Below are 25,261 nucleotides of genomic sequence, written 5' to 3' on the forward strand. Positions count from 1 at the left end.
TCCACCTAGAGGGGTGGGGTAGGGAGGATGGGAGGGAGGCGCAAGAGGGAGGAGATATGGGAATATATGTATACATATAGCTGATTCACTTTGTTATACAGCAGCAACTAACACAACATTGTAAAGCAATTATACTCCAATAAAGATGTTTAAAAAAAAAAGAACGGAACAGAAATAAATGTAATAGAGGTGAAAAATACAATAGAAAAGATCAGTGAAACTAAGAGCTGGTTCTTTGCAAAGATAAACAAAATTGCCAAACCTTTAGCCAGACTCTTCAATAAAAAGAGAGGGCACAAAAAAATACAATCAGAAATGAAAGAGAGGCTACTGCAAACAATTATACATGAACAATTGTGCAATTTAGGAGAAATGGATAAACTCCTATATATACAATTCCTAAATATACCATCTTCCAACACTGAATCAGGAAGAAATAGAAAATCTGAATAGACCAATCACTAGTAATGAAAGTGTATCAGTAATTAAAAAAAAAAAACTTTCAGCATACAAAAGTACAGGACCAGACAGCTTCACAGATTAATTCTACCAAATATTTAAAGAAGAGTAAATACCTGTTCTTCTCAAACTGTTCCAAAAACCTGAAGAGGAAGGAAGGCTTCCAAACTCATTCTATGAGGTCTGTATCACCTAATGCTAAAACCAGAAAAAGACTCTACAAAATAAGAAAATTGGAGGCCAATATCCTTGATGAACATAGAGGCAAAAAGCTTCAGCAAAATATTAGCAAACCAAATTCAGCAATAAAAAGGATCATACACCGTAATCAAGTGGGATTTATTCCACAAATGCGAGGACTGTTTAGCACCTGCAAATCAATCAGTGTGATACAAAACATTAACAAAATGAAGGATGAAAACCATATAATAACCACAATAGATGCAGAAAAAGCATTTGACAAAATTTAACATACATTTATGATCAAAACTATCAACAAAGTGGTCATAGGGAGAATGTACCTCAACATAATAAAGCCTATATATGACATATTCACAAGTGACATCACTTTCAACAGTAAAAAGGTGAAAGCTTTTCCTCTAAGATCAGGAGCAAGACAAAGATACCCACTCTCTGGTATTTAACATATTATTTAAACTCCTAGCCATAGCAGTCAGACAAGAAAAAGAAATAAAAGGCATCCGAATTGGAAAGGAAGAAGTAAAACTATCACTATTTGCAGATGATATGATACTATGAATTGGAAACTGTAAACACTTCATCAAAAATCTGTTAGACCTAATAAATGAATTCAGTGAAGTTGCAGGATACAAAATTAATACACAGAAATCTGTTGCATTTGTATACACTAATAATGAACTATCAATCAGAAAGAGAAATTAAGAAAACAATCCCATTTGCAGGTGTATCAAGAAGAATAAAATATCTGGGGATAAATTTAAGCAAGAAGATAAAAACTATTCATCATTGATGAAAGAATTTAAAGATAATATAAATAAATGGAAAGTTATACTGTGCTCATGGATTGGAAGAATTAATATTGTTAAAATAGCCATAGTACCCAAAACAATATGCAGAGCCAATGTAATCCCTATCAAAATACCAATAGCATATTCCATATAACTGGAACAAATTATCCTAAAATTTGTATAGAACCACAAAAGACCCTGAATAGCCAAAGCAATCTTTTTTTTTTTTAACATACCCATTGGAGTACAGTTGCTTTACAATGGTGTGCTAGTTTCTGCTCTACAACAAAGTGAATCAACTATACATACACATACATCCCCACATCTCCTCCCCCTCACGTCTCCCTCCCACCCTCCCCATCCCACCCCTCTAGGTGGTCACAAAGCACCAAGCTGATCTCCCTGTACTATGCAGCTGCTTCCCACTAGCTATCTATTTTACATTTGGTAGTATATATAAGTCCATGCCACTCTCTCACTTCGTCCCAGCTTACCCTTCCCCCTCCCCATGTCCTCAAGTCCATTCTCTACATCTGTGTCTTTATTCCTGTCCTGCCCCTAGGTTCTTCAGAACCTTTTTTTTTTTTTGATTCCATATATACGTGTTAGCATATGGTATTTGTTTTTCTCTTTCTGACTTACTTCACTCTATATAACAGACTCTAGGTCCATCCACCTCACTACAAATAACTCAATTTCGTTTCTTTTTATGGCTAAGTAATATTCCTTTGTATATATGTGCCACATCTTCTTTATCCATTCATCTGGCAATGGACACTTGCCAAAGCAATCTTGGGAAGGAAGAAAAAATCTACAGGTATCATACTTCCTGACTTCAAACTACAGTTGTCCATCAGTATCTGCAGGAGATTGGTTTCAGGACCCCCTGTGGATACCAAACTATGTGGATGTTCAAGTCCCCCATATAAAAATGGCATACTATTTGCATATAACCTATACACATCATCCCATGTACTTTAGATCGTCTCTAACTTACTTATAATACCTAACACAATTTAAATGCTCTGTAAATAGTTGTAAATGCTTTGTAAATAGTTGCTGACACACAGCGAATTTAAGCTTTTTGGAACTTTCTAATATTTTCAGTCTAATATTGTCTAATATTTTTTCTAATCTTTTTTTCTAATATTTTCAGTCTGTGGTTGGTTGAATCCATGGAGGTTGAACCTATAGACACAGAGGGCCAACTGCATACTATGAAGCAATAGTAATCCAAACAGTATGTTACTGGCACAAGAACAGACATACAGATCAATGGAACAGAATAGAGAGCCCATGAATAAGCCCATGCACATGTGATCAGTTAATCTACAACGAAGGAGTCAAGGTTATACAATGGGAAAAGACAGTTTCTTCAATAAATGGTGTTGGGAAAACTGGACAACTTGATGGAATAGAAAGAATCTGGACCACTATCTTATACCACATATAAAAATAAGCTCAGAATAGATTACAGACTTGAATGTAAGACCTGAAACCATAAAACTACTAGAAGAAAACATAGGCAGTCAGCTCTTTGACATCAGTATTAGTGATACATATATGTGGATCTGAGTCCTCAGGCGAAGGAAAAAATAGCAAAAATAAGCAAATGGGACTAAACTTAAAAGCTTCTGTACAGTGAAGGAAACCAGCAACAAAACAAAAAGCCACCCTACTGAATTGGAGAAGATATTTGCAAATCATATACCTGATAAGGGGTTAATATTCAGAATATATGAAGAACTCATACAACTAAATACCAAAAACAGGAAAAATTTGATTAGAAAATGGGCAGAGGACCTGAACAGACATTTTTCCAAAGACATACAGATGGCCAACAGGCACATGAAAAAGTACTCAACATCTCTAATCATCAGGGAAATGCAAATCAAAATCACAATGAGACACCACCTCATACCTGTTAAAATGGCTATTATCAAAAAGACATAACAAGTGTTGGGGAGGGCATGGAGAAAGAGAAACCCTTGTTCACCATTGGTGGGAATGTAAATTGATGCAGCCATTATGGAAAACAGTATGGAGATTCCTCAAAAAATTAAAAATAGAACTACCATACAATCCAGAAATTTCACTTCTAGGTAATTACCCCCAAAAAGGAAAACTAATTCACAAAGATATATGGACTCCTGTGATCACTGCAGCATTATTTACAATAGCCAAGATTTGGAAGCAACTTAACTGTCTATCAACAGATGAATGGATAAAGAAGATGCAATACACACACACACACACACACACACACACACACACACACAAACACACAAAATGGAATATTAGTCACCCATAAAAAGGAATGAGATCTTGCCATTTTTGATAACATGAATAGACCTGGAGGATGGTATGCTAAATGAAGTCAGTCAGACAGAGAAAGACAAATACCTTATGATTTCACTTACATATGGAACCTAAAAAAACAAAAGTTAACAAGACAAAACAGAAACAGATTTATAGATACAGAGAACAAACTGGTGGTTGCCAGAGAGCAGGGGGTAAGAGAGAAGGGAGATACAGATGAAGGGGATACTTCCAGTTATAAAATAAATAAGTCATGGGAATGTAATATACAGAATATAATCAATAATATTGTAATAACTTTAAATGGTGACAGGTGGTAACTAGACTTATTGGGGTAATCATCTCGTAATTTATATAAATGTCAAATCACTATGTTGTCACCTGTAACTAATATAACATTGTATGCCAATTATATGTCAATTAAAAAAAAATAGAACTAAAGTTGTTTAAGGCAGATCTGAGCTGCTCCTTAGTCCCCACTGCTTCATCTGTCACTGTGCTTCCTCCAGGATAAAGACTTCCATAGTTATACTTCTACCAGGATAAAGACTTCCCCAGATTTCTGGGAAACAAAGCCAAATACTAGATTTTGTTTAAAGGAGGAAAATCACAATCCACCTACTTCCATCCTGTGGGAGAACTGCTCCTACACAGGGCATGGGTTGCATTGTAATACTATGGAATAATGCAGGAACAGTGAAGAAGGTCTTGATTGTCCTAGTGGTTCTCTTCACTGCTTCGCACCTCCTTCAGCCATTCACGATGACTTATTCTTTCTCCTGACATTCACTCTCTTGACCGATCATAATTGTTATGAGTATACCTTTTATTTAGTTTATTTTTAGCCAATCAGCTTCTAAACTGTGTTAATCTTTGTCATTTATAATCATAAAACTTTAAGGCTCAAAATCCAAGTAATAAAAAGACGGTACCAAAAAATTTAAGCTGGGGAAATCTACTGCGGTTGAAAACAAAGCTCCATTCTGAAAGTGTACATACTAAGTATAATATGTATTGAGTTACTTTGAATAGATTAAAAGATCTGTATTTCACAGTCAGATAAGCTGTATTATGCTGGTAGTACAAGGAAGTAAAGCACCATGTGAGTGAACTTGATTTACAAATGATATGAGGGTCTACATATCTGGAAATGGGAGCTACAGAGTAATAGTATAAAAAGTAGTTGAAGAATATTATTTCTTAAGTCTTCAGTACTAGGTATATTCACAGTGAGTTCTTAAATTTCTATAAAAGAAATAAGGGTGCTTGTCCAGCTTACTAAAGCATATCTATTTTAAAACAACTAACTATAACCAGTTTTATAGTGAACCATTAAATGCCTCCCTTTAAAACCAGAAGCAAACCAAAAAGACTATCCCCCTTGGTCTTGAACATAATTCTGTGAGTTCTAGCCAAAGCAATAATACATAAATTTATAAAACAAAGGGTCTAAAAATGAAAAAAATTTTATGAAAAATAACTTTTCCAAAACAAGCAAAAAATTTAGTAAGAAGAGTCATGTTAATTTTCTTAATGTCTGGCTTAATAAATAGAGCTGGATTCTCAAATTTGCTTCTGTGTTGTAATATCACATGCCATGTAGTCTCACCTCCATTGTATGCTTGTAAGAGAATGAGAATGAATGAGTTTTTACCTTGTCCCTCTGAAAGATTCTCTGAGACCCCCTGGCATCACATCATACTCTAGAAACTACTGGCCTAGTATCTAAGAGAAAACTCAATAAATGATAAGTTTTATGTTGTTTTGTTAATATAGATCAAATCATGAAACAAGACAATGATTTTCAAACTGTAGTCTTTGACCCCTTACATCAGAATCACTTGGTATCCTATTTAAAAGATAGATTCTTGGGCTTCAGCCAGTTGATTCTGATTAACTTGGTTTTAGGTGAGGAATCTACATTTTAGCAAGCTCGCAACCACTTTTTTTTTTTTTTTCGCAACCACTTTTAATCTACCTAACAATTTTTAAAATAAATTTATTTATTTATTTATTTATTTATATTTTGGATGTGTTGGGTCTTCGTTGCTGCATGTAGGCTTTCTCTAGTTGTGGCGAGCGGGGGCTACTCTTCGTTGCAGCATGCAGGCTTCTCATTGTGGTGGCTTCTCTTGTTGCGGAGCACGGGCTCTAGGCGCGTGTGCTTCAGTAGTTGTGGCTTGTGGGCTCTAGAGCGCAGGCTCAGTAGTTGTGGCACACGGGCTTAGTTGCTCTGCAGTATGTGGGATCTTCCCAGAACAGGGCTTGAACCTGTGTCCCCTGCATTGGCAGGCAGATTCTTAACCATTGTGCCACCAGGAAAGTCCCTACCTAACAATTTTATACCTACTGTTTATAAGAATTTAGAATCATGGAATCTTAGAGCTAGAAAAGACCTTTAAAAATTAGGTAGTTGTATTCCCTCATCTTACAATTGCAGAAAACTTAGGCTTACAAAATACAATGGCTTTCTAAAGGCCATACTTAGAAAAAAACAAAAAAAAACTTCCTCACACAAAGTAGTTAGACAGTGGTTCAGTAAGGATCAAAATTAGATGCCAGAATGTTTGGCACAGACATGTGGAGGAGTAGGTAGATACAAGAAAGAAATCTGAGATAGATTATGTGAGAGAGGGAGGCAGGAAGAAGTTGGTGCTGTCCTTAGAGCGTCTAGCTGTATGCTGATGTATGTCCTTGATTGCAATAGGGAGCACCCGTAAGAAAGAACGAAATTATGCCTTTTTGCAACAACATGTATGGAACCCCAAAGGCATTTTACTATGTAGTAGTAAGACAGGGAAAGACAGATACTATATGATCTCACTTATACATGGAACCTACAAAAGTCAAAATCATATAAATAGAGATTAGAACAGTGGTAACCAGGGGCTCAGGGGTGGGGGAAATGGGGAGATGTTGGTCAAAGGGAAGAAACTTACACTTATGAGATGAACAAGTTTTGGAAATCTAATGTGCAGGCTGGTGACTATAGTTAACAATGCTATATTTTAATACTTGAAAGTTGCTAAGGAAGTAGATCTTAAATATTTTCACCACACACACAAAATGGTAATTATGTGAGGTGATGGAGGTGTTAATTAATTTTATTTTGGTAATCATTTCACAGTATATATGTGTATCAAATCATCACTTTGTACACCTTAAACTTATACCATGCTGTATGTTGATCATATCTCAGTAAACTTGGGGGAAAGAAAAGAAATAGGGGCACAGAGATGATGTGGCTGAGCATACAGCAAGTAGGTTTCAGCTCTCCAAGTGATATCCCAGAGGAACTGGTAGAGAGTGTCCACATTCGTAAGCCTGTTAAATGCCTAGTTATTCTTTTCAGTTGAAGTTTATTTTTGTAAAAGTAATAATTTCCTCCTATTTCTTGCCTTCTGCATTAATCTGTGCAGGTATTAAGCTGTACTGCTTCCTGCTAGCAGTATCCTAACTGGTGAAAATGTCTCGATAATGGACTGTGCAAATCCAAATTTATAAAATGCAGTTGATATGTCAGAGAATATAAAGTTGAATAAGTAGCAAAGGGTCAAATTATGGAGAGCCTTGAATGCTAGTTAGAAGATTGACTATATCTTTTGGGAAAGAACTACCATAGATAACCAAGGGAATAACATCAGGAAATTAATGACTTGGGAAGATTTGTCACCTGTGCTATACAGGTAGGATTAGAAAGTTGAGAACTTGGGTGCATAAGAGATTATTTTACTAATTCAGGCATGAAGTGATAGGGCTGACATTACAGTGTATATAGTACAATAAATTTAAAGAAAGCAATCAAGAAATGTTTTAATCTAAGATTAATGATTTGATAATAATATTGAGAAAAGAAAGTGAAGAATAGAAAATAATTTTGAAATATTAGTCCAAAGTACTATTGAAAAATATAGGTAAGTGGATGTACAATTTTAAGAATGATTTTGGTTTTAAAGATATAGAGAACAAGGTGAAGGTTGAGCTTCCAAGTGAAGAGCTTCAGGAGTTTGAAATTTGGACTAAAAGTTAAAATTATATATTTAGCATTCATTATTATAATATTAAAATTGCAATAGTAACAATAGATAATTGTTAAATGGAAGTGAAAGGAGATGAGGGCATGAAAAAGGCATTGATAGTGAGATGTGAAATATAGTCAGAAAGCTCAAGGAGAATGAATACAGAGAAAAAGCCATTGTGTTTGGTAATACTGGAGATCATTGATGAATTTCAAGAAAGCATTTTTAATGGAGTAGCATGTTTATATAATAAGCATAATTCTGTATTCGTTTTACCATTGCTGCCATTCTGTTCCTTGGATATTCCCTAGTGTATTGGCACTTGATGTTCCCTCTAGCCAGCCTGAAATTCCCCGAGATTTCCCTGTGACTGGCTCTTTCACTTGATTCAGGTTTCTGCTTAAAGACTTACTTCTCAGAGGCCTTCCTTCATTGTGCTCTATAAATCCTTCAACTCCTTGACACACATACATATAATCAGCCACTGTATATTAATTACTCTATTCTCTTTATAGGATATCTTATTCTCAGATATTACCTTATTTATTTTTAAAAATTTTTATTTATTCTCCTCACTGTAAACTCTTAATAAGAATAGTTACCATGTCATTCTTTTTATATACTGTGTGTTTAATGCTTAGAGTAATTTTTTTGTTATTGAAGTGTAGTTGATTTACAATATTGTGTTAGTTTCAGGTGTACAGCATATTGATTTGTTTTTGGGTTTTTTTCTGCAGACTATATTCCATTATAGATTATTATAGATATTGGGTATAATTCCCTGTGCTATATAGTAAATTCTTGTTAGTTATCTATTTTATGTATAGTAGTTTGTATCTGTTAATCAAACACTCCTAATTTGTCTCTCACTCCCACTTCCCTGTCCTCTTTGGTGAGCATAGTTTGTTTTCTGTGTCTGTGAGTCTGTTTTGTATATAGATTTATTTGTATTGTTTTTTAGATACCTCATATAAGTGATATCATATAGTATTTGTCATTCTCTGTTTGACTTATTTCACTAAGCATATTCTCTAGGTCCATTCATGTTGCTGCTAATGGCAATGTTTTGTTCTTTTTTGTGGCTGAGTAATATTCCATTGCATGTGTGTGTGTGTGTGTGTGTGTCTGTATGTGTATGTCTATATACATATATATGTATATCTCACATCTTCTTAAGGCAATCATCCACTGATGGGCACTTGAGTAGCTTCCATGTCTTGGCTTTTCTAAATAGTGCTGCTGTGAACATTGCGGTGCATGTATCTTTTCAACGTACAGTTTTTGTTTTTTCTGTATATATACCCAGGAGTAGGATTGCTGGATCATATGGTATCTCCATTTTTTGTTTTATAAGGAACCTCCATACTGTTTTCCATAGGGGCTGCACCACTTTACATTCCCACCAGCGGTATTCTCCATAACCTCTCCAGCATTTACTTTTTGTAGACTTTTTGATGTTAGCCATTCTGACCAGTGTGAGGTGATACCTCATTATGGTTGTGATTTGCATTTCTCTAATAATTAGCAATGTTGAGCATCTTTTCATGTGCCTGTTGGCCATTTGTATGTCTTCTTTGGAAAAATGTCTATTTAGGTCATCTGCCTATTTTTTGATTGGGTTGTGTGTTTTTTTGATACGGAGTTGTATGAGCTGATTGTATATTTTGGATATTAACCCCTTGTCAGTCACATCATTTGCAAGTATTTTCTCCCATTCAGTAGGTTGTCTTTTCATTTTGTTGATATGCAAATGCTTTTGAGTTTGATTAGGTCCCATTTGTTTGTTTTTGCTTTTATTTCTTTTGCCTTGGTAGACTGACCAATAATGAATGGGCAAAGGATCTGAGTAGACATTTCTTTAACAAGGTATACAAATGGCCAGTATGACCATGAAAAGATGCTCAACATCATTAGTCATCAGGGAAATCAAATCCCTAGTGAGATTCCACTTCACACCAACTAGGATGGCTATATTCAATAGACAGACAGTAACAAGGATGTGGAGAAATTAGAATCTTTATACCTTATTGTTGGGCATATAAAATGGTCTGTCTACTTTGGAAAACAGTTTGTTAGTTCCCCAAAAAGTTAAACACAGAATTACTGTATGACCTAGTAACTCCATGCCTAGATTTATACCCAAGAGAATTGAAAATATGGTCAAATAAAACTTGTACAGTATGTTCATAGCATCATTATTCATAAGAGCCAAAAGTGGAAGCAACCCAAATGTTCATCAACTGTTGAATAGGTAAGCAAAATTTGATATATCCATGCAATGAAATAGTATTTAGGAATGAAAAGGAATGAATACTGACATGTGCTGCAATGTGGATGAAAGTTGAAAACACTATGGTAAGTGAAAGAAGCCAGTCAGAAAAAGGCCATGTATCTTATGATTCCATTTATATGAAATGTCCAGGATAAAAAATTTTATAGAGATAAAAAGCAGATTAGTGTTGCTTGGGGATGTGAGCAGGAGGAGAGAAACTGGGATTGAGTACTAAAGGTTACTGGATTTTACTCAGGGAAAATAAAAATCTTCTGAAGTTAGAATGTGATGATTGGCTATACAACCTTACGAATATATTAAAAATGTTGAATTACACATTTAGATGGGTGAATTATATGGTATTTGAATTATATCTCAAAGCTGGTTTAAAAAATAAAATGGCAGAAATAATGCTAAACACATCAATTGTAATGTAAATATGAATTAAGGTCTCTTATTTAAAATTTAAAAAATCCTGAATGATGTGAATAAAAAGGTAGGGTAGGGAACTCTAAAAGTCCATATTGCCATAAAAATAATGAGTCAACTGGCAAAAACTGTCAGAATCAACTTTTTTTGAACTCAGGAAATGATCAAAGGCTTACTGCTACTGGGGGAAAAGGCAATTAAGAAAAATCAGATGAACCTTGTTAAGAGAGGCAAGAGAGTGGCTAACATGGCAGAGTAGAAGGACCCCAAGCTCACCCCCTCTCATGAGCACACCAAAATCACAACTATCTGCAGAACAAACATCATTGAAAAAGACTGAAACCTACCAGAAAAGATCCTCTACAACTAAAGATATAAGGATGGAACCACAACTAGACCTATAGGAGGGGCAGACTTGAAATATAATCAAATTCCATATCTCCCAGGTGGGCGACCCACAAACTGGAGAATAATTATATTTGCAGAGGTTCTCCCACAGGAGTGAGAGCTCTGAGCCCCACATTAGGCACCCCCGTCCAGGGGTCCAGCACCAGGGAGAGGAGCCCTCAGAGTATTTGGCTTTGAAAGCCAGCGGGGCTTGATTGCAGGAGCTCCACAGGATTGGGGGAAATAGAGACTTTACTCTTAAAGAGCACACACAAAATCTCACTCATACCAGGACCAAGGGCAAAAGCAGTAATTTGATAGAAGCCTGGGCCAGACCTACCTGCTAGTCTTGGAGGGTCTCCTGTGGAGGTGAGGGGTGGCAATGGCCCACCCTGGGGATGGAGACACTGGTGGCGGACACAGTGGGGAGCATTCATCTGCAAGAACTCTCCTGGAGTCTGACATTTTGGCATCAAGACCTGGCCCCACCCAACAGCCTGTAGGCTCAAGTACCAAACAACACACCTCAGGCCAAACAACAAACTGGGTGGGTCTGTGTCCATCTACAAGCAGTCTGCCTAAAGACTCTCTGAGCCCACAGCCACCTCTAGACATGCCCCTAGCATGGCCCTGTCCATCAGAGGCCCAAGACCCAGCTCTACCCACCAGGGGGGCAGGCACTGGCCCCTCCTGCCAGGAACCCTACCCAAACCTTTAGACCAGCCTCACCCACCAGAGGGCAGACACCAGAAGCAAGAAAACTACAGTCCCACAGCCTGCAGACCGAGTCCACAAATCCAGACTAGACACTACCCTGGGACCAGCTGGCCCCTGGCTCTTGGGTGATGAGAGGGATGTGCACTGCTGGGATGCATAGGACATCTCCTACAGAGAGCCACTTCTCCAAGGTTGAGAAACTTAACCAACCTACCACATACAGGAAAATACAAGTAGCAGTTTAGACAAAATGAGGCAACAGAGGAATATGTTTCAGACGAAGGAACAAGATAAAACCCCAGAAGAAGAACTAAGTGATGTAGATATAGGCAGTCGACCCTAGAAAGAGTTCAGAGTAGTGATCATAAAGATGATCAAAGAACTTGGGAAGAGAATGGATGCACAGAGCAAGAAATTAGAAGTTTTTAACAAAGAATTAAAAAATATAAAGAACAACCAAACAAAATTGAAGAATACAATAACTGAAATGAAAAATACACTAGAAGGAATCAATAGTAGACTAAACAAGGCAGAAGAACAAATCGGTGAGCTGAAGACAGAGTAGTGGAAATCACTGCCACTGAACAGAAAAAGAATGAAAAGAAATGAGGACAGTTTAAGAGACCTCTGGGACAACATCAAGCATGCTAATATTCACGTTATAGGGATTCCAGAAGGATAAGAGAGCGAGAAAGGGCCTAAGAAAATATTTGAAGAGGTAATAGCTGAAAACTTCCTTAACCTGGGAAAGGAAATAGTCACCCAAGTCCAGGAAGCGCAGAGAGTTCCATATAGGATTAACCCACAGAGGAATACCCCACAATACAACCTAAATGTCCATTGACAAATGAGTGGATAAAGAAGATGTGGTGTATGTATAATGGAGTACTACTCAGCCTTAAGAAAGAATGAAATAATGCCATTTGCAGCAACATAAATGGACCTAGAGTTTATCATACTAAGTGACATAAGTCAGACAGGGAAAGACAAGTATCATATAATATCACTTATATGTAGAATCTAAAAAATGATACAAATGATACAAACTTATTTATGAAACAGAAATGGATTCACAGACATAGAAAAGAAACATATGGTTACCAAAGGGGATAGTGGGGGACTGGGGATAGATTAGGAGTTTAGGATTAACATATACACACTACTATATATTATAAAATAGATAAACAACAAGGATCTACTGTATAGCACAGGGAATTATACTCAATATCTTGTAATAACCTATAATGGAAAAGAATCTGAAAAAAAAAATCTATATATATATCACTGAATCACTTTGCTGTACACTTGAAACTAATACAACATTGTAAATTAACTATACTTCAGTTTAAAAAAAGAGGCTAGTGGTGTTTTAACTTACCCTGATCATGTCTCAACTTCCCAGCATCCCTGTTACAGGTACTTAGTACTGGAGGGAGCAGAACAAACCTTGTACTCAAAGAACTGTAGTTGTTTTAACCTGACTGATGGCTCTCTGAAAGGTTAGTTCTAAGGGTTTGTCTTTCTTTTACCTAACTCAGGATTCTCCCAGAGCTGAGGAGGCTACCTGGGGGTGATTGTCAAAAACAATTTAAAAGCAAATGTATTAGTTGGTGGTGCCCAGTGCAAGGGTATACAATTAGTGTAAATAATTAACTAATCAAAAAATTTGCAGGGAAAGGCTGAGGATTGAGATGCCTTGGGGAACAAGGGCTTTGAAAACCTCCCACATACTCTGAGAAATCTAGAAGACTATATGCATGCCCAGGGATGGGTACATGATCAGAAAAGACCCAAGAAGGTCCTGACCATTAGTCTTTTATGCAAGCAGGAAGTGAGAGCTAAGGTAGAGTTTTAATCTGCCTAACTGAGTCTTGTTGGCTTGCCCCAACACACACACAGAGCCCATCTGCCAAGACTAGATTAGGACTTTTGATGTTATTGTTTGTGGTGTTTAAAGAAATCTCTTGAATCACTAATTGATTGCTAAAGTAATAGAACCTCTAGAGACTTTAGGGGCCATAATGACAAGGAATATAAACTTTAGAAAATTAGTTCAGAAAACTCACTAAACAAATGTACAAACAAGTACATCAAGTAGCAAAAACAAAACCTGAGAGGAAGGAGAATCTGATTTCCAGAGTTGCCACATTATAATATTTAAAGTGTCTTGTTTTCAAGAAAAAGTTGCAAGGCATGCAAAAAAAAAAGAAAATTGGCCCATACACTGGGAAAAAAATTAATAGAAAGTGTCCCTGGGGAAGCCCAGATATTGGCCTTACTAGACAAAGATTTTAAAATTTTCTAAATATACTCAGAGAACTAAAGGAAACCATGTGAATGATATGTAACCAACTGGATAATGTTAATAATGAGATAAAAATTTTAAAAGAACTAATAGAAAGTTTGTAGCTGAAAAGTACAGTAATTGAAGTGGAAAAAATTACTTGAAGGGTTCAGCAGCTTATTTGAGCAGATAGAAGAAAGAATCAGTGAACTTGAAGATTTTCAATTGAGATTATACACTCCACAGAAGAGAAAGAAAAAAGAATGGGGAAAAATTTGAATACAGTCTCAAAAACCTGTGGGACACCATCCAGCATACCAACATATACATAAGGGGAGTCCCAGAGAAGAGTAGAGAGAGAAAAGGGCAGAGAACATTTGAAGAAATGATGGCTGAAAGTTTTCCGAATTTAATGAAGGATATGATCTGCAGATCCAGGAAGTTCAACAAACTCTAAGTAGGAGAAATGCAGAGATCCACGTTATGACACATTATAATCAAACATTGGAAGATAAAGAGAATCTTGAAAGCATCAAAAGAGAAGCAATTCTTCATATGTAAAACATCCTCAATATAATAATAGTTTATTTCTCATCAGAAACTATAGGGGTCAGAAGGCAGTAGGATAAACATATTCAGTTTCCTGGTAGAAAAACACAAAAGCAGAACAAATTGTCAACCAAGAATTCTATATCTGGCAAAACTTCAGAAATGAAGGAGAAATTAATACATTCCATGATAAACAAAAGCTGAGAGATTGTCACTAGTAGACCTGCACTTCAAAAAGCTCTAACGGAAATCTTCAGTCTGCGATAAAAACACAGTAGACAGTAACTTGAATCCACACAAAGAAATAAAGAACACTGTAGAAGTAACTATATATATATAAATCAGTGGAAATGTAGTATTTTTGTATCTCCTCATTTTTCCTATTTGATTTAAAAGAGAACTAGACAAAACAATAATTATAAACCTATGTTGATGGGCACACACAATGTATAAAGAAATGACTTATAATAATAGCATAAAAGAGGTAAATGCTATATAGGAACATTTTTGTATACTACTGAAACTAAGTCGGTATTGATTCTAACTAGATTGTTATGAATTAAGATGTTAATTATAATTCAGGACAACTGCTAAGAAAACAACAGATAAATAAATAAGTATATACATATACTTGAAGAAATGAGAAGGGAATGGAAATGGTACACTAGAAAATATTTAGCACAAAATAAAGCAGTAATGAAGGAATTGGGGGACAAAAGAGATATACAGAAAATGCAAAATGGCAGAAGTAAATCTGTCCTTATCAGTAATCGCATTAAATATAGATGCATTAAAGACTCCAGTAAAAGAAACAGATTGGCAGAATGAATTTTTAAAAATAATTCAACTATATGCTGTCTACAAGGGACTCACTTCAAATATAAGAACCCAAGTGGTTTAATGTGAAAGGATAGAAATATTTCATGCAAAGAGTACCCTCTGCAAGATAATATAGCTGAAGTAACTATATTGCTATCATGCAACATAGACTTTAAGACCAAAATTGTACAATAAAGAGAGAAGGATATTATGTAGTGATGAAAGGATGAATCCATCAAAAATACATAACAATTACAAACATATATGCACCTGAGAAAGTCACAAAATATATGAAGGAAAAACTGACAGAATTGAGCGGAGAAATAGACAGTTCACCAGTAATAGTTGGATACTTCATACCCCACTTTTAATAATGGATAGGACAACCAGTCTGGGGATCAACAAGGAAATAAAAGTCGTGAACAACATCAACTAACTAAACCTAACAGATGGATAGAGAACATTCTACCCCAAAACAGCAGAATACATATTCTGCTCGAGTGTACATGAAATACTCTTCAGCACTGATCATACATTAGACCACAAAACAAGATTCCATAAATTTTAAAATATTGAAATCATGCAAGATATCTTCTCTAACCACAAGGAAATGAAGTTAGAAGTCAAAAGGAAATATGCGAACTTCACAGATATAAAGAAATTAAGCAAGGCACTCTTCAAGGATTAAAGCAACTGGAACTCTCATACTTTGCTGGTAGAAGTACAAATTGGAATGACCTGTTTGGTAAACATTTTTGTATTTTAAGGTTAAGCACATGCTTATCAGATCGCTCAGCAACCCCATTCCTAGGTATTTATCCAAAAGAAATTAAGACATCTGCCCATGCAGTGACTTGTCTACAAATGTTTAGAGTAGGTAGTAGCCCCAGATTGGAAAGAAGTAAAATATCGAACTGGAGATGGATAAATTGTGGTGTCCAAACAATAGAATACTGCAAAGCAGTGAAAAGGAATTAACTAATAATATATTTGATTATGAAAGAATCTCGAGATTTATTCTAAATGAATTAATCTAGACACAAGAAAGTATGTATGATTGTAGTAATTTGATATTCAGAAATCTATACTGGGAAAAAGTAGATGGATTATTCCTAGGAACAAGAAGGTGGGGGCAGAGGGAAGAGAATTATTACCAAAAAACATGAGAAAATTTTGTGGGGTGGTGGAAATGCTTTATATCATGATTGTGGTTTCACTTATGTTGGTAGGCACAACTGTGAAAACTCATCAAATTATACCCTTACAATTTAAAGTTTTTATTGTTTGTAAATTATACCTCAATAAAGCTGACCCAAAAATGAAAAAAAAGAATTATAAAGACAAAAAAATTAACACTTCGGAACCAAGGGGTGGGAGTGGACCAGAAAACATTATTTGAATTAAGAGTTTTTAGGAGTAAGACAAAATGGAAATACAAACTGTTTGAAATTTGTGACAATGAGAACATGAAACTTACGGAGTATGGTCAAAACTTTACTCAGAATGAAATTTTAGCCTTAAATTATTTTATCAGTTGAAGTAGTAGTGGTCTAAACAACTCAAGGATTAGAACAATATTCATATCTTCTTCATGGGAAATAGGATAGATGTATTTATTTATTTTTATTTAACAAATATACATATGGCACTTACAATGTACTATATCTTCATAAAGATAAAAATGGAAATTAAATAGAAGTTGATAAGATCTAATTCTTGGAGAATATTGGTAAACTCTGAAAAGCTAACAAAAGTTAGCCTGTAAAAATGCTAACAAAAAATAAAACGGAGTAAATAAATATCCCACATTATGGCTAAGAAAGAGTACAACCACGATGACAAGGAGACTAAAAGTGAGGGAATGCAGTATACAACACAACACTAATAAATTTAAAATATTAATAAAGTGGGTCATTATCTTAAAGAGTAAATAATCATAATTTAATAATAATAGAGTTTCTGAAATAATTCTTTTCAGCTTTATCTCTCATAATTCCTATATTTTAATCTTTCGCTCCAGCAAAAGGGATCTGTGCACTGTTCCCTAAGCACAACTTGTGTTTCCCGCCATGTCTAGCATTATTTGCTCACTTCTCTACCCTATTAATGGCATTTTCTTTTTGTGTATTCAGATGCTACCTATCTTTCAAGCAGGCACACTTTCCATTTCCTTGAGGAAACTCCCCCTAGCATCTTAGGTGGAAATGAGCACTTGTGACAGTACCCATCTGTCACTTACTCAGCTTTGTAGAACTATGTATCTTTTAATGCTGTATCTTCCTCCTCCTTATTGAGAATAAATACGTTGAATATTCCCACTATATATATATACCCCATCCCTGATATATATATAACTCTTATTATCCCCCCATACTCTAGTTTATACAGAGTAGGGGCTCTGGAAATAAATATTTAATTGATTGCTAAAAGTGAATCAAGGTGAGATTCAAGTTAGGAAAAAGTGGTTAACTACCATTCCAGGTAAAGTTAGGATTTCTTTGGGTAGTAATTTTCTAGTTAGGTGTGCATGAATGGGAGAATGTATTCAGTTTTTTCCACTTGAAGCCTCAGATAAATATATGTCTTGATATAACTGGCATCTTCCTAAGCCTCAATTTTTTTTTTTTGTAAAATGAGGACAATATATATATTGAGTTTGTAAGACTGTATGAGACAATGAATGTGTAGCTCCTTGGCACAGCTCTTGGAACATATTCAATCCTGCAGAATTGTTACTTTCCCCACCTTTCATATGAGGTCACAATTACTTGCAACTACAATGTGGTTATTTCCCCATTTCAATATGCCTTAATATTTTGGCTGATAGCAATGAGCACACGTAGGTTGAAACAATACACAATTTAATGTTTAATTCTAATTTAGTTATTTCTTCATTCCCAAGCATAACCTATGCTAGATTGCTTTTTTCTCATTAGGCATGTTGTAATTTGCATCTTTCAGGTTTTTTATGAAACAGTTTTTATTTTTTCACCTGTCATTGCTGTATGGATTGGTGTACATTGTGACTAATTCTTTCATAGGTCACTGGACTAATTATTTGAGACTAGAACCCTTTGGGTGAATGGTTAATATTTAAGTTAGTATTTTTCTCTTTTTCCTCTGAAAAGGGAAATTGACAAATTTAAGTCATTGTTAATGGATTGCTGTAGTGATGTCTGCTTAGTTTGGTGACCTGTTGATGGCTGTCACCTACAGTTACAGGCAAGGTGGAGCTTAGTTGGACAATGGCAGAAGAGTGTTATCTCAGATTTTTGCAGACTTTTGGTATTTAGTCAGTATAAATAACAAAAGCAGAATAAAACAGATCTTTGAGTATCTGGTCAAGTCATTTCCACTGCCTTTTAAAATTATTTCTAGAGTTAAATGACTATTCTTTACCTGTATTTAATTTTGCATTATATACCTCTTGAGGTATACATAGATATTGAGGCACCTCAACCACCTTGTAGAAACTTAGTATGGTTTTAAATTTAATTATCATGATTTTAACATTTCTGAAAAATAGCACCATTCTGTACCAAGTCCCTAAACTCAGAAGTGTTTTTATGAATCTGTTTTATATCCTGTGAGGAAATATGTATTTTTCAGTCTTTTTTGATAGATTCATAGTATTTTAAAGATGCAATCTCAGAAATCTAAGTGTTAAAATTAGTGTAGTAATGTTCCTAGTACTGGGAGAGGAAAAACACAACCAGAGTTTTATTTTGTTATAAAAATTAACAGCAAAATAAGTAACAGTGATAAAACTCTTTTCTCTTTAGGGCCAAGGAATACGAGAGTTTATTGGAAACAAAAAATTCTGGCTCAGACTCACCCTATAAAGCGAAGTGAGTATTTTATCATGCATTTTAGTTCTTTGTCTCTTCAGTCTTTGCCTGTAACAAAAGTTTATCTGAACCATCATTGTATGCCTGTGGTCATGGACTTTGTATCTGATGCCTAGAATTTTATTCTAACACAGTGGTATCCAACTGGGGATGGTTTTGCGAGAGGACATTTGTCTGTGCCTGGGGGTATGTGATAATATTTTGGTTATCACAGCTTGGAAAAATGGTGCAGCTGCCATCAAGCGTGCAGAGGCCAGGGGATACTGTTAACCATTCTTCAGTGCACAAGATAGGCCTCCACAGCAAAGTATTACCACATCCAAAACATCAATAGTGCTGAGGTAAAGAAACCCTATTCTAACAAAACAAGTTCTGGCAAGGCTGTACTGGTTCTTACTCTGAGGAGATCTCATTCAAGATTGTTGCAAGGGCCACTTGACAGATGAGGATTTAGACTCCGCCATTGGGTGTCAGTGTAATTACTGAGTGTAATAGCTAAGTAAACAAAAACATCGTCATTTTGCTTCTCTCAAATAGACTGCCAGTAGAGGTGCAGTGAGAGAAAGGTACTTACATAATACTGCTGATGGGGGTACAGACTGGTGTAGTCTTATTGAAAGGCAATGTGAATCCGGAGCTTAGGATGTCCACTTTTTTGTTTACGGTTAAGATATCTTTTATTCATTATGTATATGATTAAGTTCTAGCACTTGAAGTTGTACTTTATTTTTTTAATTTATAGTTGATTTACAATGTTATGTTAGTTTCTGGTGTACAACAAAATGATCCAGTTATACATATATTTTTTTTCCAATTCTATTCCATTATAGTTTATTACAAGATATTGAATATAGTTCCCTGTGCTATACAGTAGGACCTTGTTGTTTATCTATTTTATATATAGTAGTTTGTATCTGCTGGTCCCAAACTCCTAATTTAGCCACCAAATTGTTTTGTATTGGCATGTGAATACTAATACAAATTAATGGAATAGATTTTTTAAAACAGTCTAGAAATAGATCCAAAATTTGATGAAATTTAATATATGATGTGGTATAGTGTTTGCAAAGATGGCCAGAAGTTGTTGAGCCATTCCTGGAGGCACGTCCCTTTGCAATATAACTTTGCCACCTCTCCATCAAGGAGTGGACTCTATTTTCCTTACTCTTGAATTTGTTCTGGCCTTTTGACTTGTTCTGATCCACAGTCTACTGCAGAAGCAATATGTGACTCCTGAGCCTTGGCTCCAGAAGTCTTGAGGCTTCTGCTCACAACTTTGCTTTCTTGCTCCCCTGTGACTGCCATATAAGGAAGCTTGGGTCAGCCTCCTTGAGGATGACAGATCACTTGGTCATGGTGTATAATCCTTTTAATATGCTGTTGAATTTGTTTTGCTTGTTTTATTGAGGGTTTTTGCTTCAGTGTTCATAGAGGATATCAGGCCTTATCAAGCCTCTGCTTGTGTCACATTTGTTTATGTCCCATTCGCCAAGGCAAGTCATTTTGCCAAGTCCATAGTCACTGTCTGAGGTGACTATGTAAGTCATGGCTGGCAAGATATACTTCAAGGGGGACCTTTAATGTAACAATCTACTATACAACTTTCTCTGGATTCTCCTCTTACTTGACTAGATGCTCTTTTTCAGTATCTTTTGCCTGGTTGTTTCTTGTCTCTTTGACCGTTGACATTAACATGCCTTTGTCCTGAGAGTTCAAATAGAGAATTACTCCCTTGGTAATCTCATTTAGTTTCATGACTTTAAACATCTAGTATCTGGATGGACTTTAAATTTATGTCTCCAATCCAGACCTGTCCCCAGAACTCCAGAATACTATATCCAACTTCCTATTTAGCATTTCCACTTGGATGTCTCTCTGTTCACTTGGATGCCTCAAGTGAATATGTGCAAAATTAAACTCCTGAAATTTGCTCCCATACCTTACCCCTCATATTTTTGCTCATCCTTAATTTAAGGATGGCAAGCCCATCCTTAAATTAAGTCATCTAAAATCTTTAGAGTCATCCTTTTTCTCACACTCTACTTTCAGTCCATCAAAAAAATTCTCTTGGCTCTATCTGTAAAATATATTCAGAATCTGACCACTATTCATTACCTCCATAGTAACTAGTCTAGTCTAACCTACCATTGTCTCTCATCTGGATTATTGTAGCAGCTTCCTAATTAGTTCTACACTGCTCTGCCCTTGCTTACTACAGTCTCTTCACCACAGGGCAACCAGGCTATTCTTTTAAATTATAAGTCTAGAAAAATGGCAGTAGCAATAGAGCATAATTTTTCAATATCTTCAAATTTTAACATAGAAACCAGATAACTAATAAAGAAAACCAAAAACCCATGGAAGCATTTACAAAAAAAACTACATTGCCAGATATCTACATGAAATCTGAAATACAAGTGGATGGGAACAAATAGCCACAAGACCTGCATGGTAATGACATCAGTGTGAAAGAAAACAAAGAGAAGCAACTGGGATAACAGATGTAAGGAAAGGATAACCCCAAAATAACTAACGGTTTTCACTGGAAGTTTCAGGGAACCAATTTGAGAGAAGCACCTGAACCTCATTCTTAAGTAGGTTCCTCAGGAAGAGCTGATGTGAACAATGTTGCCTTAGTTCTTACTCTTTCTTATCAATAATTTTATGGCCTCAAAAATCAGTTTTGCCAGTTACAAAATCCTTGACCCACATTATCTTTTCTTGAGGATCTTAAATACTAAGAGAGAATGAACCTTAGACAATCAAAATTATTAGACATCAACATAAAGACTAGGGATGAATATTAAAGTTATAGTTTCTTATAGAACTAAGAATAACTGATGGCCAGAAGGAAAAGAATATTATGTAATAACTGTATCTCAGATGTTTTTATAGTGTAACTATAAGAAAAATATTGGGGAGAATGGGGAAAACATAATTCTAAAAAATTCACCATTCTCCAATTATATTGGTGATGGTATTATTGATAATGTTATTCTGAGTCTGTGTGCATAATAGTAAGGATAAAGTAAAGAAGATTATGGAGACTAGCATTCTTTCATCCCCTGTATTACTGAGAAACTGAATTCTCAGTCTGGATGAAAGGAGATAGATGTAATACATTAGAGATCAGGTAATACCCCCGTAGGACTGAATTTGAAATATATGAATTTATGAGATACTTTATCTTTTAAAAAGTGTTCTGCGTATTTGTGTGTATACGTATTTGTGTATATACATATATAGATACACATGTATTATATATGTGTGTGTACACACATTTACTTATTTCCTAGCTCTGTCGATTGAAGAGGCCTAGAAACAAATGACCAATGCAGTAGCAGTGAGCATATCTCACTAAAGGGAGCAAGAACTTCTTGGAAAAATGTCTAATGCTAGATCTGAATGCTCTGTCATACTAGGTGGCAAGGGAGCTCTCAAAGACTGCTAGTGTTTTATCAAAAGACTCAGGAGCTGACTTGAAAAGTTTACTACTAGACAAAAATAGGACAATTTGAGCATCAAAAAGGATAATTATTGTAACCGATTGAAATTGGTAACCAACTAGCAGATGAAAAGAAATGTGTCCTTATAAAATTATTCTAGCTAATAAATGAAAATGACTCTTCCTCCAGTTTCCCCTCCCTTTCCAGAACAATTCAGTCCTAAAGCCACTAGATGAGAGAGCACCAAGCAACCATCTGCACTGGCTGGATGGCTGGAGGCAGCAGTGGCACAACGGTGGGTGTCAGAGCCTGAGTAGGCTAAGGAGGGGTGCCAGGTGTGGAGGTGCAGAGCCCAAGCAGAGCGCAGGGAGCTTCCATGTCGGGTAGGACACCATGGCCTGGTGTGGGGAATCAGAGCCGAATGAGGAGGGTAATCCATGGAATGTCATCCTGGCACAGTCTGTCAGGGGAGTCTTGCAAAGGGTGTGAAACCCGAGCAAGCTGAGAAGGGCAGAAGAGCCCAGAGTAGGGAGTCGGAGGCCAAGCAGGAAGATAATGGTATGCATAAAGAAAGATGCATGATATGTTAGGTGGATTGTTCCCATAAGTAAATATATTAAGGGTGAGAGAAGAGACTTAAAAATAGACCCAGGGAGAATAGAAAATCCTATGGTGGTGAATTGGAATTGTAGATATCAGTTTTAACTCCTATTTTCCGTTATATATATAGGTAGAAATAAATGTAGATGTAAAGTGTAGGGATACACACACACACACACACACACACAAACACGTGTGACCCTTGAACAATGAGGGTGGGGCTGGGGCGCCCACCCCCCGAGCAGTGAGAAATCTGCCTGTAACTTTTACGGTCGGCCCTTCCCCTCCGAAGTTCTGCATTCACGGATTCAACCAACCCTGAATCCTGTGGGACATACATAGTGAAAAAAATCTGCGTACAAATGGACCTGCACAGTTCAAAGCTCTGTTCCTCAAGCGTCAACTCTGTGTTTATATAATTATATATATAGTTATATGTATTTTTTTATATTTATTTATATAATAATATACACACATTTTCTAGATCTTTCCACTAAGAATGAGGGCCTGGGAGCAGCAACACCCTGATAGCATTGAGCACATCTAGTATACCCATGTAAGTATGAAGGTGAGGTAGTTCCCTGAAAGGGATAGATGGGTTCTTTTTCCACAGGAAAGGATGCTGGCTGGCAACAATGAAAGATGACCAATGTAGGAGGCAATATATGCACACTGTTTTCATCTTATATGGGGATTTCTTAAGCTGTTACATTTAGAAATACAGACTTAAGCATATTATTTAAAAATGGAAGGGGAACCAGTAGCCTTAAATTTAGACTATGTACCTTTCAAATAGAGGAGGTGAAAGAAAAAAAGAAGTTAATAATATATTTATGTCTTCCTGTCCATCACACCGAAGAACAATGTTAGTTCCTAACGTGGACCCAGTCTCCTTTCTTACACTTTTATAAATCTTCCCAATGATCCTAATGAACCTCCCAACATTGACTGTGATAAAAGTTAGGGATCCTTACAGAGAAGCCCTTACATTTCACATTTGCCAGTGACAGGTTTGAACTTAGAGTTGTTAGAATTTGTTCAAGTTTTGAGAAGAAAATATCTGACCTTAAAAAATTCTCCATAAAGCCATTTACCTGACAGATACTTCTCATGTTCTTGGCTAGGGGTTATGAATCCTTCACTTTTACTTTTCATGCTAGAAAAAATTAACATGCCAGAAGTAACTCAAATAGCAATTTCTGTATTAATAAAAACTGCACCCTCTAAACAGCTCCTATTCTTGCCCTGTAGGGAAAATACAGCTTTCAGGGCTTGAATCCTGTGACATTCTATCATTATTTATAATATGAATCAAAATCTAATGTTTTTCTTGAGAGGGGCTGTATTATTTGTGGTACTTCTGTGGAGGCAGGGAATAAAACAGAGGTTTAGCTCATGTTACCTAAGCATCCCCTTGATTTGGCATTCTTCCCTGAAAGATAGGTTCATATGAATCCCAGATTTGATTTACCTCAGGATGAAATACAAGCTTCTTGTATTCTGTGAATTAAAATGGCCCTTGTGCCTCCCTAAATACCCCTGGTTTTCAGTGGAATGTGAGCATTCTTGGTAAGAATAGTGCTAGATTCATATGCATCCATTGCTATGGCTGGATATTCAGTTACATGGTGTGCAGGCTTTATTCAGCCAAAAGCTGAAGTGGCTACTTATCTGTCACACAGTGAAGTTCGCTGCCAATATTCATCCACATGATAAGGTCAGTAACTTTAATCGGATGGGACTCTAGCCCATATTCGATTAGGAAGAAAAGAAGTATGTTGTTCTTATTCTATTTTTGTATTTTTTATATTCCCTTTTTCCTTTTGTTAGGTTGAGACTTTCTGTCAATGAATAGTAATAAGAGTTGGTCATTTATTGAATGTCTACTTTAGTGAATGGTGTTAGGTACATTACGTTAATTATCTCTAATCTTCAGAAGCTCTGAAAGAAAAAAAAATATATATATATACATATATATATAAAATCTTCACTTTTAAGTTGAAGAAACTGAGATTGAAAGTAGTTAAATAACCTCCCCAGGATTTACATATGTGGTATGTTCTGGAGCCAGAATTTAAGCATAGGTATTTCTGATTTTAGAGTTTGTATTTATTCCTTGACTTA

The 25,261-nt window shown here is 35.9% G+C and overlaps 1 protein-coding gene across 8 annotated transcripts in view; it reads left to right on the forward strand.

The window, feature by feature from the left end:
- The window catches only part of SCAPER (S-phase cyclin A associated protein in the ER), a 487,034-nt gene that overhangs the window by 232,049 nt on the left and 229,724 nt on the right, over positions 1 to 25,261 (forward strand). For all 8 annotated transcript variants that reach the window (XM_082386958.1, XM_082386962.1, XM_082386961.1 and 5 more), the window contains one exon: positions 19,026 to 19,091. In XM_082386958.1, the coding sequence (XP_082243084.1) occupies positions 19,026 to 19,091 (66 nt within the window). The remainder of the gene's footprint in view (positions 1 to 19,025; positions 19,092 to 25,261) is intronic.

The sequence above is a fragment of the Balaenoptera borealis genome (assembly GCF_965194805.1).
Source record: "Balaenoptera borealis genome assembly, chromosome: 3".
NCBI classification, from domain to species: Eukaryota; Metazoa; Chordata; class Mammalia; order Artiodactyla; family Balaenopteridae; genus Balaenoptera; species Balaenoptera borealis.